The sequence below is a fragment of the Phasianus colchicus genome, chromosome 29 (genome assembly GCF_987193195.1).
Source record: "Phasianus colchicus chromosome 29, bPhaCol1.hap1.1, whole genome shotgun sequence".
NCBI classification, from domain to species: domain Eukaryota; kingdom Metazoa; phylum Chordata; class Aves; order Galliformes; family Phasianidae; genus Phasianus; species Phasianus colchicus.
In genome coordinates this window covers 4,882,630-4,901,504 of record NC_143464.1, presented here as the reverse complement: position 1 = coordinate 4,901,504, position 18,875 = coordinate 4,882,630, and the positions used below count along the sequence as shown (strand labels likewise).

Sequence of the window (18,875 nt, the reverse complement as noted above, 5' to 3'; positions counted from 1 at the left end):
CCCTTTGTGTCCCTTTCTGTCCACTTTGGGTCCCTTTCTGTCCACTTTGTGTCCCTTTCTGACCCCTTTGTGTCCCTTTCTGTCCACTTTGGGTCCCTTTCTGACCCCTTTGTGTCCCTTTCTGACCCCTTTGTGTCCCTTTCTGTCCACTCTGAGGCTGTTTAGGTCCATTTTGGGTCCATTTTTGACGATTTTGGGCCCCTTTCTGACCCCTTTGTGTCCCTTTCTGTCCACTTTGAGGCTGTTTAGGTCCATTTTGGGTCCATTTTTGACGATTTTGGTCCCCTTTCTGACCCCTTTGTGTCCCTTTCTGACCCCTTTGTGTCCCTTTCTGTCCACTTTGAGGCTGTTTAGGTCCATTTTGGGTCCATTTTTGACGATTTTGGTCCCCTTTCTGACCCCTTTGTGTCCCTTTCTGACCCCTTTGTGTCCCTTTCTGTCCACTTTGGGTCCCTTTCTGTCCACTTTGAGGCTGTTTAGGTCCATTTTGGGTCCATTTTTGACGATTTTGGGCCCCTTTCTGACCCCTTTGTGTCCCTTTCTGTCCACTTTGAGGCTGTTTAGGTCCATTTTGGGTCCATTTTTGACGATTTTGGGCCCCTTTCTGACCCCTTTGTGTCCCTTTCTGTCCACTTTGAGGCTGTTTAGGTCCATTTTGGGTCCATTTTTGACGATTTTGGTCCCCTTTCTGACCCCTTTGTGTCCCTTTCTGACCCCTTTGTGTCCCTTTCTGTCCACTTTGAGGCTGTTTAGGTCCATTTTGGGTCCATTTTTGACGATTTTGGTCCCCTTTCTGACCCCTTTGTGTCCCTTTCTGACCCCTTTGTGTCCCTTTCTGTCCACTTTGGGTCCCTTTCTGTCCACTTTGAGGCTGTTTAGGTCCATTTTGGGTCCATTTTTGACGATTTTGGGCCCCTTTCTGACCCCTTTGTGTCCCTTTCTGTCCACTTTGAGGCTGTTTAGGTCCATTTTGGGTCCATTTTTGACGATTTTGGTCCCCTTTCTGACCCCTTTGTGTCCCTTTCTGACCCCTTTGTGTCCCTTTCTGACCCCCCCCCCCCATAGGTGAGCACCCCGGCCACTCGCATGCTGAAGACGGCGGCGGCTCAGGTGGGCACCGGGGGGGGGGGGGGTCCTCCCCCCTCCAGCAGCGCTGCCACGCGGCCCATCATCACGGTGCACAAATCCGGCACGGTGACGGTGGCGCAGCAGGCGCAGGTGATGACCACCGTGGTGGGGGGGGTCACCAAAACCATCACGTTGGTCAAAAGTCCCATCTCGGTGCCGGGGGGCAGCGCGCTGGTGAGTTTGGGGTTTGGGGGGGGGGAAAGGGGGGGGGGGCAAGGAGGAAGGGGTGATGGGGGGAGGGGGGAGGGGGTTTGTTATGGGGTGGGGGAGTGGGGGGGGAGGGGGTTTGTTATGGGGTGGCGGGGTTTGTTATGGGATGGGGGGAGGGGGGAGGGGGAGGGGGTTTGTTATGGGATGGGGGGAGGGGGGAGGGGGTTTGTTATGGGGAGGGGGGGGTTTGTTATGGGGTGGGGGGAATGGGGAGGGGGAGGGGGTTTGTTATGGGATGGGGGTTTGTTATGGGATGGGGGGGGTTATGGGATGGGGGGAGGGGGGGGGAAGGAGGTTTGTGATGGGGTGGGGGGGGTTTTATGGGGTGGGGGGGTTTGTTATGGGGAGGGGGGAGTGGGGAGGGGGAGGGGTTTGTTATGGGGAGGGGGGCATAAGGAGGGGGGAGGGGGGTTATTATGGGGAGGGGGGGGTTGTTATGGGATGGGGGGGTTTGTTATGGGATTGGGGGAGGGGGTGTTGTTATGGGGTGGGGGTTTGTTATGGGATGGGGGGAGTGGGGAGGGGGTTTGTTATGGGGTGGGGGTTTGTTATGGGATGGGGGGGTTTGTTATGGGATTGGGGGAGGGGGTTTGTTATGGGGTGGGGGAGTGGGGAGGGGGAGGGGGTTTGTTTTGGGATGGGGGGGGTTTGTTATAGGATGGGGGGGTTTGTTATGGGATGGGGGGTTATGGGGTGGGGGTTTATGGGATGGGGGGGTTTGTTATGGGATGGGGGGAGTGGGGAGGGGGAGGGGGTGACGTGTAGGGTTGGGGGGGGTCCCAGCCCCATAGCGCCCATCTGTGGGGTGATGTGTAGGGTTGGGGGGGTCCCAGCCCCATAGCGCCCATTTATGGGGTGATGTGTAGGGTATGGGGTGATGTGTAGGGTTGGGGGGGGGGCCAACCCCATAGCGCCCATCTGTGGGGCGATGTGTAGGGTTGGGGGGGTCCCAGCCCCATAGCGCCCATCTGTGGGGGGATGTGTAGGGTGTTTTGTGGGGCCAGCCCCATAGCGCCCATCTGTGGGGTGATGTGTGGGGGTTGATGTGTGGGGCGATGTGTGGGGCCCAGCCCCATAGCGCCCATGTGTGGGGCAGTGTGTGGGGTTGGGGGGGTCCCAGCCCCATAGCGCCCATGTGTGGGGCGATGTGTGGGGCCCAGCCCCATAGCCCTCCGTGCCGCTGCGCCCCACAGATCTCCAACCTGGGCAAGGTGATGTCGGTGGTTCAGACCAAACCTGTGCAGACGTCGGCCGTGACGGGGCAGGCCTCCACGGGGCCGGTCACACAGATCATACAGGTACGGCCCCATAGCCGCCCCATAGCTGCCCCATAGCCGCCCCATAGCTGCCCCATAGGTTTCCTATAACGGCCCCATTGCTGCTCCATAGCGCCCCCTGGTGTCCAATAGCTGCCATTTACCCGCTTTTAATCTGCCCTTTGCCTGCCCCACAGCTGCCCCATAGATACCCCATAGCCGCCCCATAGCCGCCCCATAGCCGCCCCACGGCTGCCCCATGGCTGCCCCATAGGTTTCCTATAACGGCCCCATTGCTGCTCCATAGCGCCCCCTGGTGTCCAATAGCTGCCATTTACCCGCCCTTAATCTGCCCTTTGCCTGCCCCACAGCTGCCCCATAGCTGCCCCATAGCCGCCCCATTGCTGCCCCATAGATACCCCATAGCTTCCCCTACAGATACCCCATCCCTGCCCCATAGGTTTCCTATGACGGCCCCATTGCTGCTCCATAGCGCCCCCCAGTGGCCTGCAGTGTCCCATAGTACCCAATAGGGTCATCTCTGCCCCATAGATACCCCATAGCTGCCCCATAGCCCCCCACTGCCCCCAATGTCCCCACAGCCCCATTACCCCACTGCCCCCCATCTTCCCCCACATCCCCCTGCCCCACATGTCCCCACTGCCCCCCATGCCCCCATTACCCCCACTGCCCCCCATGCCCCAAATGTCCCCACACCCCCACTGCCCCCATTGTCCCCACTGCCCCCATACCCCAAATGTCCCCATTTACCCCCATACCCCCATTACCCCCACTGCCCCCCATTGCCCCCCATGCCCCAAATGTCCCCACAGCCCCCATTGCCCCCCACTGCCCCCATTGTCCCCACTGTCCCCAATATCCCCACATCCCATTGCCCCAATTACCCCAATTACCCCCACTGCCCCCCACTGCCCCCCATTGCCCCCCATACCCCAAATGTCCCCATGTCCCCCCATACCCCCATTGCCCCCACTGCCCCCCATACCCCAAATGTCCCCATTTACCCCCATACCCCCACTGCCCCCCATTGTCCCCACTGCCCCCCATACCTTAAATGTCCCCATGTCCCCCCATTATCCCCACTGCCCCCCATTGTCCCCACTGTCCCCCAATGCCCCCCATACCCCAAATGTCCCCATGTCCCCCCAATGCCCCCATTACCCCCATTGCCCCCCACGTCCCCCCGCCCCAAATGTCCCCATGTCCCCCCATTACCCCCATTACCCCCCATACCCCAAATGTCCCCATGTCACCCCATACCCCCACTGCCCCCCACTGCCCCCCACGTGTCCCCCCCTGTCCCCCCATTGCCCCCAATGCCCCCCATACCCCAAATGTCCCCATGTCCCCCCCATACCCTCATTACCCCCACTGCCCCCATACCCCAAATGTCCCCATGTCCCCCCATTACCCCCACTGCCCCCCACATCCCCCCGCCCCACATGTCACCACTGTCCCCCACTGCCCCCCATGCCCCAAATGTCCCCATGTCCCCCCATTACCCCCATTACCCCCCATACCCCAAATGTCCCCATGTCCCCCCATTGCCCCCCACTGCCCCCCACTGCCCCCCACGTCCCCCCGCCCCACATGTCCCCCCATGTCCCCCCCCCCCCAGACGAAAGGCCCCCTTCCCGCGGGGACCATCCTGAAGCTGGTGACGTCGGCGGACGGGAAGCCCCCCACGTTGGTGACGACGACGCAGGCGGGGGGGGGCGGCCCCAAACCCACCATTTTGGGGATCAGCTCCGTGTCCCCCAGCACCACCAAACCTGGCACCACCACCATCATCAAAACCATCCCCATGTCCGCCATCATCACCCAGCCCGGAGCCACCGGTCGGTGCATGGGGGGGGGGCAGATTTGGGGGGGGAATGGGGGGGATAATTGGGGGGGGAATGGGGGAATAATGGGGGGGGGGATGGAGGGAATAATGGGGGGGGAATGGGGGAATGGGGGGGATAATTGGGGGGGGAATGGAGGGGATAATGGGGGGGGAATGGGGGAATGGGGGCAGATAATGGGGGGGGAATGGAGGGGGGAATGGGGGGGATAATTGGGGGGGGAATGGAGGGGGGAATGGGGGAATAATGGGGGGGGAATGGGGGAATAATGGGGGGGGAATGGGGGATAATGGGGGGATAATGGGGGGGGAATGGGGGGAGAAGTAATGGAGGGGGGGAATGGGGGAGTAAGGGGGGGGAATGGGGAAATGGGGGGGAATGGGGGAATAATGGGGGGGGGAATGGGGGGGGAATGGAGGGGTTAACGGGGGGGGAATGGGGGAATGGGGAATTATGGGCGGGGAATGTGGGGATAATGGGGGGGAAATGGAGGGGATAATGGGGGGGGAATGGGGAGAAGTAATGGGGGGATAATGGGGGGGGAATGGGGGGAGAAGTAATGGAGGGGGGGAATGGGGGAGTAAGGGGGGGGAATGGGGAAATGGGGGGGAATGGGGGAATAATGGGGGGGGGAATGGGGGGGGAATGGAGGGGATAACGGGGGGGGAATGGGGGAATGGGGAATTATGGGCGGGGAATGTGGGGATAATGGGGGGGAAATGGAGGGGATAATGGGGGGGGAATGGGGAGAAGTAATGGAGGGGGGGAATGGGGGGGGAATGGGGGAATAATGGGGGGGGAATGGGGGGGGGAATGGGGGAATGGGGGCGGATAATGGGGGGGGAATGGGGGGATAATGGGGGGGGATAATTGGGGGGGGAATGGAGGGAATAACGGGGGGGAATGAGGGGGGGGAATGGAGGGGATAATGGGGGGGGAATGGGGGAATAATGGGGTGGAATGGGGGAATAATGGGGGGGGAATGGGGGGGGGAATGGAGGGGATAATGGGGGGGGAATGAGGGGGGGGAATGGAGGGGATAATTGGGGGGGAAATGGAGGGGATAATGGGGAGGAATGGGGGGATAATGGGGGGGGAATGGGGGAATGGGGGGGATAATTGGGGGGGGAATGGAGGGGGGAATGGGGGGGATAATGGGGGGGGAATGGGGAGGAATAATGGGGGGGGAATGGAGGGAATAATGGGGGGGGAATGGGGGGGGGAATGGGAGAATGGGGGCAGATAATGGGGGGAACATGGGGGGGGGAATGGGGGAATAATGGGGGGGGAATGGGGGGGGAATGGGGGAATAATGGGGGGGGGAATGGGGGAATGGGGGCGGATAATGGGGTGGGGGAATTGGGGGGATAATGGGGGGGGGAATGGGGGAATAATGGGGGGGGAATGGGGGGTTAATGGGGGAATAATCGGGGGGGAGAATGGGGGGGGATAATGGGGGTGGAATAGGGTAATGGGGGGGAATGGGGGTAATGGGGTAAATAAAGGGATAATGGGGGGGGAATGGGGGAATAATGGGGGGAGAATGGTGGAATAGTGGGGGGGATAATGGGGGGCAATGGGGGAATGGGGGGGGAATGGGGGAGTAAGGGGGGGGAATGGGGAGAAGTAATGGAGGGGGGGGAATGGGGGAGTAAGGGGGGGGGAATGGGGAAGGGAAATGGGGGGAATGGGGGGGGGATAATGGGGAGGGGAATGGGGGGTAAAGGAGTAATGGGGGGATAATGGGGTAATGGGGGGGAATGGGGGGAATGGGAGAAGATGGGGGCATCTGGGGGGGGGGTGGGAAGCTTTAATGGGGGGGGGAATGGGGGAGATAATGGGGGGGGAATGGGATAATGGGGGGGGGGGGATAATGGGGGGAGTTGGGGGCACCTGGGGGGGGGGGGGGGATCAGGGAGGGATTTGGGGGCAGCTGGACGGGAACGTGAGGGCTGGGGACATGGGGGGGGGGGCTGGGGGCACCCAGGGGTCTCTTATGGGCAGCGTGGTGACCCCGTGCCCCCCCCCCGGCCCCCCAGGGGTGACCAGCAGCCCCGGCATCAAATCCCCCATCACCATCATCACCACCAAGGTGATGACGTCGGGCAGCGGCACCCCGGCCAAAATCATCACCGCCGTCCCCAAACTGGGCGCCGGGCACGGCCAGCAGGGCGTCACCCAGGTACCCCACTGCCACCCCATCAAAACCCCATTGCCACCCCATTGTCAGCCCATCGTCACCCCATTGTCACCCCATAACCCCATCAAAACCCCATCATCACCCCATTGTCACCCCATAACCCCATCAAAACCCCATCATCACCCCATCGTCACCCCCATTTTCACCCCATCGTCACCCCATTGCCAACCCATCAAAACCCCATTGTCACCCCATTTTCACCCCATTTTCACCCCCCCCCATCGTCACCCCATCGTCACCCCATCGTCACCCCATCGTCACCCCATTGTCACCACCCCTTAACCCCATTGTTACCCCATTGTTACCCCATCAAAACCCCATCACCCCCTTATCATCACCCCATAACCCCATCATCACCCCATTGTCACCCCATCGTCACCCCATTGTCATCACCCCGTAACCCCATTGTCACCCCATCTCCCCATTGTCTCCCCATTGTCACCCCATCGTCATCACCCCATTGTCACCCCATTGTCATCACCCCTTAACCCCATTGTCACCCCATTGTCACCCCATAACCCCATCAAAACCCCATCACCCCCTCATCATCACCCCATAACCCCATCATCACCCCATTGTCACCCCATCATCACCCCATTGTCATCACCCCGTAACCCCATTGTCACCCCATAACCCCATCAAAACCCCATCACCCCCTCATCATCACCCCCTCATCATCACCCCATAACCCCATAACCCCATCATCACCCCATCACCCCGTAACCCCATCATCACCCCATCAAAACCCCATCGTCACCCCATCGCCACCCCATCGTCACCCCATAACCCCATCAAAACCCCATCATCACCCCATAACCCCATCGTCACCCCATTGTCGCCCCATAACCCCATCATCACCCCATCATCCTGTAACCCTATAACCCCATCATCACCCCATCATCACCCCATCATCACCCCATAACTGTGTAACCCTATAACCCCATCATCACCCCATAACCTCATCATCATCCCATCATCACCCCATCATCACCCCGTAACCCCGTCATCACCCCATCATCACCCCGTAACCCCATCGTCACCCCATAACCCCATCAAAACCCCATCATCACCCCATAACCCAATTATCACCCCATCGCCACCCCATAACCCCATCAAAACCCCATCATCACCCCATAACCCAATTATCACCCCATCGCCACCCCATAACCCCATCAAAACCCCATCATCACCCCATAACCCCATCGTCACCCCATTGTCACCCAATAACCCCATCAAAACCCCATCACCCCCTCATCATCACCCCATAACCCCATCATCACCCCATTGTCACGCCATTGTCATCACCCTGTAACCCCATTGTCACCCCATTGTCACCCCATTTTCACCCCCCCCCATCGTCACCCCATCGTCACCCCATCGTCACCCCATCGTCACCCCATCGTCACCCCATTGCCACCCCATTGTCACCCCATTGCCACCCCATTGTCACCCCATTGTCATCACCCCATAACCCCATCAAAACCCCATCACCCCCTCATCATCACCCCCTCATCATCACCCCATAACCCCATCATCACCCCATTGCCCCCCCCCCGCCATCCAACCCCCCCCTTATAACCTCCCCCACCCCCCCCCTCACCCGGTGCCGCTGTCCCCGCAGGTGGTGCTGAAAGGTGCCATAGGGCAGCCGGGCCTCATTCTGCACACATCCCCCCCATGTCCCCCCCCCAATCCCCTCCACATCCCCCCCCCCCTCACCCGGTGCCGCTGTCCCCGCAGGTGGTGCTGAAAGGCGCCCCAGGCCAACTGGGCACCATTCTGCACACATCCCCCCCATGTCCCCCCTATGTCCCCCCCCCCCCCCATCCAACCCCCCTTATAACCCCCTCCCCCCCCCCCACCCCCCCCCCTCACCCGGTGCCGCTGTCCCCGCAGGTGGTGCTGAAAGGCGCCCCAGGCCAGCCGGGCACCATTCTGCGCACGGTTCCCATGGGGGGGGTTCGCCTGGTGACTCCGGTCAGCGTCTCAGCCGTTAAACCCACCGTCACCACGCTGGTGGTCAAAGGCACAACCGGTCAGTGTCCGGCTGTCTGGATGGTTGTCTGTCCCCGCGTCCGCCTGGCTGTCCATCCCCGTGTCCAGCCGTCCCCATATCTGTCCCCATATCTATTCCCGTGTCCCCCCACGTCCCCATGTCTGTCTGGGTCCTCCCAGATCTGTGGGGTCCTTCAGTGCCACGAGGTCCTCCCACGGGGTCCTCCAGTGCCACAGGGTCCTCCCATGGGGTCCTCCAGTGCCACAGGGTCCTCCCACGAGGTCCTCCAGTGCCACAGGGTCCTCCCACGGGGTCCTCCCAGATCTGTAGGGTCCTCCCAGATCCATGGGGTCCTCCCACGGGGTCCTCCCAGATCTGTAGGGTCCTCCCAGATCCATGGGGTCCTCCCACGGGGTCCTCCCAGATCTGTGGGGTCCTCCAGTGCCATGAGGCCCTCCCACGAGGTCCTCCAGTGCCACAGGGTCCTCCCACGAGGTCCTCCAGTGCCACAGCGTCCTCCCAAATCCATGGGGTCCTCCCACGGGGTCCTCCAGTGCCACAGGGTCCTCCCAGATCTGTGGGGTCCTCCAGTGCCATGAGGTCCTCCCACGAGGTCCTCCAGTGCCACAGGGTCCTCCCAAATCCATGGGGTCCTTCAGTGCCACAGGGTCCTCCCAAATCCATGGGGTCCTCCCACGGGGTCCTCCAGTGCCACAGGGTCCTCCCAAATCCATGGGGTCCTCCCCCAGGGTCCTCCCAATTCTACAGCCTCCTCCCCCAGAGGGTGGGAGGGATTGGGGGGGCCATCCTCCCACTGTTCCCCCCACCCCCCCAACGACCCCTCCACGCCTCCCCCCCCCAAGGTGTGACGACGCTGGGCACGGTGACGGGCACGGTGTCCACCAGCCTGGCTGGCACCGGGGGTCCCGGCAGCGGCGGTGGCAGCAGCACCAGCAACAACAACAACAGCAGCAGCAGCAGCAGCAGCAGCAGCGCCTCGTTGGCCACCCCCATCACCACGCTGGGAACCATCGCCACGCTGTCCAGCCAGGTCCTCAACCCCGCCGCCATCACCGTTTCGGCGGCTCAAACCGCCGGCACCGCCGCCGCCGGGGCGCTCGGCACGCCAACCATCACCATGCAGGTGGGAATGGGCGGGGGGGGGGGGGGCTGGGAGGGTATATGGGGGGCACTGGGAGGGACTGGGAGACATTGGAAAGGACTGGGAGGCACTGGGAGGATATTGGTGGCACTGGGAGGGACTGGGAGGCATTGGGAGGCATTGGGGGAATATTGGGGGCACTGGGAGGGACTGGGAGGCATTGGGGGGATATTGGGGGCACTGGGAGGGAGTGGGAGGCATTGGGGGGATATTGGGGGCACTGGGAGGGACTGGGAAGCATTGGGGGGATATTGGGGGCACTGGGAGGGACTGGGAGGCATTGGGAAGGACTGGGAGGGTATTGGGAGGCACCAGGAGGGACTGGGAGGCACTGGGAGGGTATGGGGGCACTGGGAGGGACTGGGAGGGTATTGGGAGGCACTAGAAGGGTATTGGGGGCACTGGGAGGGACTGGGAGGCATTGGGAAGGACTGGGAGGGTATTGGGAGGCACCAGGAGGGTATTGGGAGGCACTGGGAGGCACTGGGAGGGTATTGGGGGGCGCTGGGAGGGTATATGGGGGGCACTGGGGGGGTATTGGGGGCACTGGGAGGGTACTGGGAGGATATTGGTGGCACTGGGAGGGACTGGGAGGCATTGGGGGGATATTGGTGGCACTGGGAGGGACTGGGAGGCATTGGGGGGATATTGGGGGCACTGGGAGGGACTGGGAGGCATTGGGGGGATATTGGGGGCATTGGGGGGATATTGGGGGCACTGGGAGGCACTGGGGGGATATTGGGGGCACTGGGAGGGACTGGGAGGCACTGGGGGGCACTGGGGGGATATTGGGGGCACTGGGAGGGACTGGGAGTCATTGGGGGGATATTGGGGGCACTGGGAAGGGACTGGGAGGCACTGGGAGAGTATTGGGAGGCACTGGGAGGGACTGGGAGGCATTGGGAAGGACTGGGAGGGTATTGGGGGCACTGGGAAGGGACTGGGAGGCACTAGAAGGGTATTGGGGGCACTGGGAGGGACTGGGAGGCATTGGGAAGGACTGGGAGGGTATTGGGGGCACTGGGAGGGACTGGGAGGCATTGGGGGGATATTGGGGGCACTGGGAGGCATTGGGAGTCACTGGGGGGATATTGGGGGCACTGGGAGGGACTGGGAGGCATTGGGAAGGACTCAGAGGGTATTGGGAGGCACTGGGAGGGACTGGGAGGCACTGGGGGGCACTGGGAGGGTATTGGGAGGCATTGGGGGGATATTGGGAGGCACCGGGAGGGACTGGGAGGCACTGGGAGGGTATGGGGGCACTGGGAGGGACTGGGAGGGTATTGGGAGGCACTAGAAGGGTATTGGGGTCTATGGGCTGTTGGTAACGCTGTCCCCCCTCTGTCCCCCCCACCCAAACGCAGCCGGTGTCGCAGCCCACCCAGGTGACGCTCATCACCGCCCCCAGCGGCGTGGAGGCGGCTCAGCCGGTGCCGGATCTGCCCGTCTCCATCCTGGCGTCGCCCACCGCCGAGCAGCCGGCGGCCGACGGGGGGCAGAGCGACGGGACCCCCGGCACCGTCACCCTGGTCTGCTCCAACCCCCCCTGCGAGACCCACGACACCGGCACCACCAACACGGCCACCACCACCATGGCTTTGGGGTCCCAACAACCCCCCCTGGGGGGCTCCCAGCTCTGCTCCAACCCCCCCTGTGAAACCCATGAGACGGGGACGACCAACACGGCCACCACCACCATGGCTTTGGGGTCTCAACCCCCCCTGGGGGGGTCCCAGCTCTGCACCAACCCCCCCTGCGAGACCCACGAGACGGGGACGACCAACACAGCCACCACCACCATGGCTCTGGGCTCCCAGCCCCCCCAGGGGGGGTCCCAGCTCTGCTCCAACCCCCCCTGTGAAACCCATGAGACGGGGACGACCAACACGGCCACCACCACCATGGCTTTGGGGTCCCAACAACCCCCCCAGGGGGGGTCCCAGCTCTGCTCCAACCCCCCCTGCGAGACCCACGACACCGGCACCACCAACACGGCCACCACCACCATGGCTTTGGGGTCCCAACAACCCCCCCTGGGGGGGTCCCAGCTCTGCTCCAACCCACCCTGCGAGACCCATGAGACGGGGACGACCAACACAGCCACCACCACCATGGCTTTGGGGTCCCAGCCCCCCCGGGGGGGTCCCAGTTTTGCTCCAACCCCCCCTGCGAGACCCACGACACCGGCACCACCAACACGGCCACCACCACCATGGCTTTGGGGTCTCAACCCCCCCAGGGGGGGTCCCAGCTCTGCTCCAACCCCCCCTGCGAGACCCACGACACTGGCACCACCAACACGGCCACCACCACCATGGCTTTGGGGTCCCAACAACCCCCCCAGGGGGGCTCCCAGCTCTGCACCAACCCCCCCTGCGAGACCCACGAGACGGGGACGACCAACACGGCCACCACCACCATGGCTCTGGGCTCCTCCAACCCCCCCTACGAGACCCACAACGCCACCAACGCAGGATCCCAACCCCCCCCGGGGGGGTCCCAGCAGTCCTCCAACCCCCCCTGCGAGACCCACAACGCCAACGGAGGGTCCCAACCCCCCCCGGGGGGGTCCCAGCTCTGCTCCAACCCCCCCTGCGAAACCCACGAGACGGCCACCACCAACACGGCCACCACCACCATGGCGTTGGGCTCCCAGCCCCCCCAGGGGGGGTCCCAGCCTCGTTCCGACCCCCCCTGCGAGACCCCCGACCCACCCGAGGCCAGCGGTGGGGGCGGCCCCGAGCAGCCGGGTGACCCCCCGGCCCCCCCCGCGGTGACGCCGTTGGAAGGGACCCCCCCTGGCTGCTCCAACCCCCCCTGTGAGACCCACGAGACCGGGACGACCCACACGGCCACCACCGTCACCTCCGCCATGGGGGGCAACCAAGGTGGGATCCCAGCACATAATGTCTCCCATCCCATAATGTCACCCATCCTGTCCCATAATGCCTCCCATCCCATACTATCTCCCATCCCATAATGCTTCCCATCCCGTCCCATAATATCTCCCGTCCCATCCCATAATGCCTCCCATCCCATCTCATCCCATCCCGTAATGGCTTCCATCCCATAACGCCTCCCATCCCATCCCATAATATCTCCCATCCCGTAATGCCTCCCATCCCATCCCATAATATCTCCCATCCCATAATGCCTCCCATCCCATCCCATCCCGTAATGCCTCCCATCCCATCCCATAATATCTCCTATCCCATCCCATAACGCCTCCCATCCCATCCCATAGTGCCTCCCATCCCATAGTGCCTCCCATCCCGTAATGCCTCCCATCCCATCCCATAATATCTCCCATCCCATCCCATAATGCCACTCATCCCATCACATCCCATAATATCTGCCACCCATCCCATAATATCTCCCATCACATCCCATAATGCCACTCATCCCATCCCATCCCATCCCATAATACCTCCCATCCCATAATGCCTCCCCTTTAACCCCCCCATAAAGCCCCCCCCATAACACCCCCCCATAAAAACCCCCCATAAAGGCCCCCCCATAACGCCCCCCCTTAATGACCCCCCCCATAAACCCCCCCCATTAAGCCCCCCCTTTAACCCCCCCATAACGCCCCCCCCATAAAGACCCCCCCCATAAAAGCCCCCCCTTTAACCCCCCCATAACGACCCCCCCCATAAAGACCCCCCCTATAAAACCCCAACCAAAACGACCCCCCCATAAAGACCCCCCCCCATAAACCCCCCCCATAAAGCCCCCCCTTTAACCCCCCCATAACGACCCCCCCCATAAAGCCCCCCCTTTAACCCCCCCTTAGGCCCCCCCCTTGCAGCCCCCCCATAACGCCCCCCCCCCAACACCCCCCCTTACAGCCCCCCATAACGACCCCCCCATAACGCCCCCCCTTTAACCCCCCCATAACGACCCCCCCATAAAGACCCCCCCCCATAACAGCCCCCCCCATAACGACCCCCCCCTTTTAACCCCCCCTTACAGCCCCCCCATAAAGACCCCCCCCTTTAATCCCCCCATAACGCCCCCCCATAACGCCCCCCCCATAAAGACCCCCCCATAACAGCCCCCCCTTTAGCCCCCCATAAAACCCCCCCCATAACGCCCCCCCATAACGCCCCCCCATAACGCCCCCCCATAACGCCCCCCCATAACGCCCCCCCATAAAACCCCCCCCATAAAACGCCCCCCCTTTAACCCCCCCATAACGCCCCCCCTTAATGACCCCCCATAACAGCCCCCCCCATAACGACCCCCCCCTTTTAACCCCGCCTTACAGCCCCCCCCTTACAGACCCCCCATAACGCCCCCCCCCATAACGCCCCCCCTTACAGCCCCCCCAAACGCCCCCCCCCCCAAACGTCCCCCCCCTCAGAATTTCACCCCCTCTCCCATTTTGTGCCCCCCCCCCCCCCTTTTTTTTTTTTTTTAATGCAGACCCCCCCCCTCCGGCCTCCAACGGCAACGGCGACCCCTCGGTGCCCCCCCCCGGGGATGGGGGCGGCCCCCCCCCCGCCGGCACCGCGCCCCCCCCCCCCAACACGAGCCGTCACCAACGTCACCCAGTCCACCCCCCCGCCGGGGCCTGCAGTGCCGGTGGGTGGGGGGGGGCACTTTTTTTTGGGGGGGGGGGGGGCAAAGCAAATTATGGGGGGGTGAAGCAAATTGGGGGGGGGCGTCATTTTGGGGGGGGAAGCAAATTATGGGGAGGGGGGGGTGTCATTGGGGGGGCAAAGCAAATTGGGGGGGGCGAAGCAAATTATGGGGGGGGCATCATTGGGGGGGAAGCAAATTCTGGGGGGGGGGCATCATTTTGGGGGGGGAAGCAAATTATGGGGGGGGGCAAAGCAAATTATGGGGGGGTGAAGCAAATTGGGGGGGGCAGCATTGGGGGGGGAAACAAATTGGGGGGGGCAGCATTTGGGGGGGGGATGAAGCAAATTGGGGGGGGCAAAGCAAATTGGAGGGGGGGCGAAGCAAATTATGGGGGGGGGGCAGCAAATTTTGGGGGGGCGAAGCAAATTATGGGGGGGCGAAGCAAATTAAGGGGGGGGTGATGCAAATTGGGGGGGCGTCATTTTGGGGGGGGGAAGCAAATTATGGGGAGGGAGGGGGGGTGTCATTGGGGGGGGAAGCAAATTATGGGGGGGGCATCATTGGGGGGGGCGAAGCAAATTAAGGGGGGGGTGAAGCAAATTGGGGGGGGGCATCATTTTGGGGGGGGAAGCAAATTATGGGGGGGGGATCATTGGGGGGCAAAGCAAATTGGGGGGGGCAGCAAATTATGGGGGGGCATCATTGGGGGGGCGAAGCAAATTGGGGGGGTGAAGCAAATTATGGGGGGGTGAAGCAAATTGGGGGGGGGCGTCATTTTGGGGGGGGGAAGCAAATTGGGGGGGGGCAGCATTTCGGGGGGGGGAAGCAAATTATGGGGAGGGGGGGTGTCATCGGGGGGGCAAAGCAAATTGGGGGGGGGCAGCATTTGGGGGGGGGGCGTCCTTTTGGGGGGGGGAAGCAAATGGGGGGGGGCGTCATTTTGGGGGGGGGCAGCAAATTATGGGGGGGGCGAAGCAAATTATGGGGGGGTGAAGCAAATTGGGGGGGGGCAGCATTGGGGGGGGAAGCAAGTTGGGGGCAGCATTTGGGGGGGGGAGGCAAATTACGGGGGGGGATGAAGCAAATTGGGGGGGGGGCAAAGCAAATTGGAGGGGGCAAAGCAAATGATGGGGGGGTGAAGCAAATTATGGGGGGGGTGAAGCAAATTGGGGGGGGGAAGCAGATGATGGGGGGGCATCATTTTGGGGGGGGGCAGCAAATTATGGGGAGGGGGGGTGTTATTGGGGGGGCAGCATTTGGGGGGGGCAGCAAATTATGGGGGGGGGCAAATTATGGGGGGGGCAGCAAATTATGGGGGGGGGCAAAGCAAATTATGCGGGGGGTGATGCAAATTGGGGGGGGGCGTCATTGGGGGGGCGAAGCAAATTGGGGGGGCAGCATTTGGGGGGGGGAGGCAAATTATGGGGGGGGTCGAAGCAAAGTGGGGGGGGCATCATTGGGGGGGGAAGCAAATTGGGGGGGGCAGCATTTGGGGCGGGGGAGGCAAATTAGGGGGGGGGACGAAGCAAATTGGGGGGGGGCGAAGAAAATTGGGGGGGCGAAGCAAATTGGGGGAGCGAAGCAAATTGGGGGGGGCAGCATTTGGGGGGGGGAGGCAAATTATGGGGGGGGCAAAGCAAATTATGGGGGGAGGAAGCAAATTATGGGGGGGGGAAGCAAATTGGGGAGGGGGCGTCATTGGGGGGTCGAAGCAAAGTGGGGGGGGCAGCATTTGGGGGGGGGAGGCAAATTATGGGGGGGTCGAAGCAAATTGGGGGGGGGGCGAAGCACATTGGGGGGGGCAAAGCAAATTATGGGGGGGCAAAGAAAATTGGGGGGGGCGAAGCAAATTATGGGTGGGCAGCATTTGGGGGGGGGAAGCAAATTATGGGGAGGGGGGGGTGTCATTGGGGGGGCGAAGCAAATTGGGGGGGGCAGCATTTGGGGGGGGAAGCAGATGATGGGGGGGGCATCATTTTGGGGGGGGGCAGCAAATTATGGGGAGGGGGGGTGTTATTGGGGGGGCGAAGCAAATTGGGGGGGGCATCATTGGGGGGGGTGAAGCAAATTGGGGGGGGGCGAAGCAAATTAAGAGGGGGGGGGCGTCCTTTTGGGGAGGGGGTGAAGCAAATTGGGGGGGGGGCATCATTGGGGGGGTGAAGCAAATTATGAGGGGGGGGCATCATTTTGGGGGGGGGGGCAGTAATGGGGTGGGGGGGGCACTAATTGGTGGGGTGGCACTAATTGGTGGAGGGGGCACTAATTTGGGGGGGGCAGTAATGGGGTGGGGGGGCCCTAATTGGTGGGGGGGGCACTAATCTGGGGGGGGGCCCTAATTGGTGGGGTGGCACTAATTGGTGGAGGGAGGGGCCCTAATTTGGGGGGGGGCAGTGATGGGGTGGGGGGGCACTAATTGGTGGGGGGGGCACTAATTTTGGGGGGGGGCAGTAATGGGGTGGGGGGGCACTAATTGGTGGGGTGGCACTAATTGGTGGGGGGGGGGGCACTAATTTGGGGGTGGCACTAATTGGTGGGGGGGGCACTAATTTGGGGGGGGCAGTAATGGGGTGGGGGGCGCTAATTGGTGGGGGGGGGGCACTAATCTGGGGGGGGGCCCTAATTGGTGGGGTGGCACTAATTGGTGAGGGGGGGGCCCTAATTTGGGGGTGGCACTAATTGGTGGGGGGGGGCCCTAATTTGCGGGGGGGCAGTGATGGGGTGGGGGGGCAGTAATTGGTGGGGGGGGGCCCTAATTGGTGGGGTGACACTAATTGGTGGGGGGGGCCTAATTTTGGGGGGGTGGCAGTAATGGGGTGGGGGGGCCCTAATTTGTGGGGGGGGGCGCTAATTGGTGAGGTGGCACCAATTGGTGGGGGGGGGCCCTAATTGGGGGGGGGGGGCAGTAATGGGGTGGTGGGGCACTAATTTGGGGGGGGGTGCTAATTGGTGAGGTGGCACTAATTGGTGGGGGGGGGCCCTAATTTGGGGGGGGCAGTAATGGGGTGGGGGGGGCAGTAATTGTTGGGGGGGCAGTAATTGGTGGGGGGGGCCCTAATTTGGGGGGGGGGGTCGTTAAATATCACATTGGGGGCTTGCGAGGGGGGGGGGGCACTAATTTGGGGGGGGGGTCGTTAAATACCACATTGGGGGCTGGGGGGGGGGTCGTTAAATACCGCATTGTTGGCTTGGGGGGGGGGGGGGCACTAATTTGGGGGGGTGGTCGTTAAATGGATTTGGGGGGGGGGGGCAAACGGATTGACTCCTATTTCTGTTGCCCCCCCCCCATTTTTTTGCAGAGCATCTCCTCACTGACCGAACCCCCCCAAGACCCCCCACAAGACCCCCCCCAGGACCCCCCCGCTTCCGACCCCCCCCCGACCCCCCCTTCTTCTTCTTCCTCTTCCTCTTCCTCTTCCTCCACCCCCCCTTCCGCTTCCGCCCCCCCCCTTCCTCCCCCTCCTCTTCCTCCTCCCCCCCCCCCCCACCCCTCTTCCTCCCCCTCCCCGGAACCTTCCTTAGCCGTGGTCGTTCTTCCCCCCGCCCCCCCCGACCCCCCCCCGGAACTGATGGCGGAAGTTGGAGGAGGAAGCGCTGGGGTGGGGGGGGGTCCCGTTTCCGTGGGGGGGGGTCCCACCGTTTCGGTGGGGGGGGGTCCCGGTTTGACCCCCGAGGAGCTGGCGGTGACGGCGGCGGCCGAAGCGGCGGCGGCGGCGGCCAGCGAAGAGGCGACGGCTCAAGCCATGGCCATCCAGGCTGTGCTGCAGGCGGCCCAGCAGGCCGCCATGGGTCAGTCGGGGGGGGGGGGGGGGGGGCAGAAAAATTGGGGGGGGGGGGGGCAAAAAATTGGGGGGGGGGGAGAGGACGGGTCCCATCCAGGTTTTGTGCTGTAGGCAGGGATGGGTGAGTGATGGAGGAGGGGGGCACAAAGTAGAGGGGGGGGCACAAAATGGGGGGGGGGGGGCACAATTTGGGGGGGGGGCACAATTTGGGGGGGGGGCAAAAATTGGGGGGGGGGGAGAGGAGGGGTCCCATCCTGGTTTTGTGCTGCAGGCAGGGATGGGTGAGTGGTGGGGGGGAGGGGGGGGGCATATAGAGTGGGGGGGGGCACAAAATGGGGCGGGGGGGGGCGGGGGGGGCACATGGAGTGGGGGGGAGGGCACAAAATTGGGTGGGGGGAGGCAAAAATTGGGGGGGGGGGGAGAGGAGGGGTCCCATCCTGGTTGTGCTGCAGGCTGTCCAGTAGGTGGCGCTGGGTGAATGATGGGGGGGCACAAATTGGGGGGGGGGACACAAGGAGTAGGGGGGGGGGGCACAAAATGGGGGGGGGGGGGCACAAGGAGTGGGGGGGGGCACAATTTGTGGGGGGGGCAAAAATTGGGGGGGGGGGGAGAGGAGGGGTCCCGTCCTGGTTTTGTGCTGTAGGCAGGGATGGGTGAGTGGTGGGGGGGAGGGGGGGGGCACAAAATGGGGGGGG

General features: G+C 62.9%; 1 protein-coding gene across 1 annotated transcript in view; it reads left to right on the top strand.

The window, feature by feature from the left end:
- The window catches only part of HCFC1 (host cell factor C1), a 68,486-nt gene that overhangs the window by 30,194 nt on the left and 19,417 nt on the right, over positions 1–18,875 (top strand). Inside the window, 11 exon segments of the mRNA XM_090126490.1 lie at positions 1,066–1,302; positions 2,532–2,636; positions 4,234–4,453; positions 6,499–6,641; positions 8,556–8,694; positions 9,519–9,799; positions 11,182–11,955; positions 11,958–12,705; positions 14,243–14,401; positions 17,698–17,852; positions 17,896–18,187. Coding sequence (XP_089982616.1) covers positions 1,066–1,302; positions 2,532–2,636; positions 4,234–4,453; positions 6,499–6,641; positions 8,556–8,694; positions 9,519–9,799; positions 11,182–11,955; positions 11,958–12,705; positions 14,243–14,401; positions 17,698–17,852; positions 17,896–18,187 — 3,253 coding nt within the window.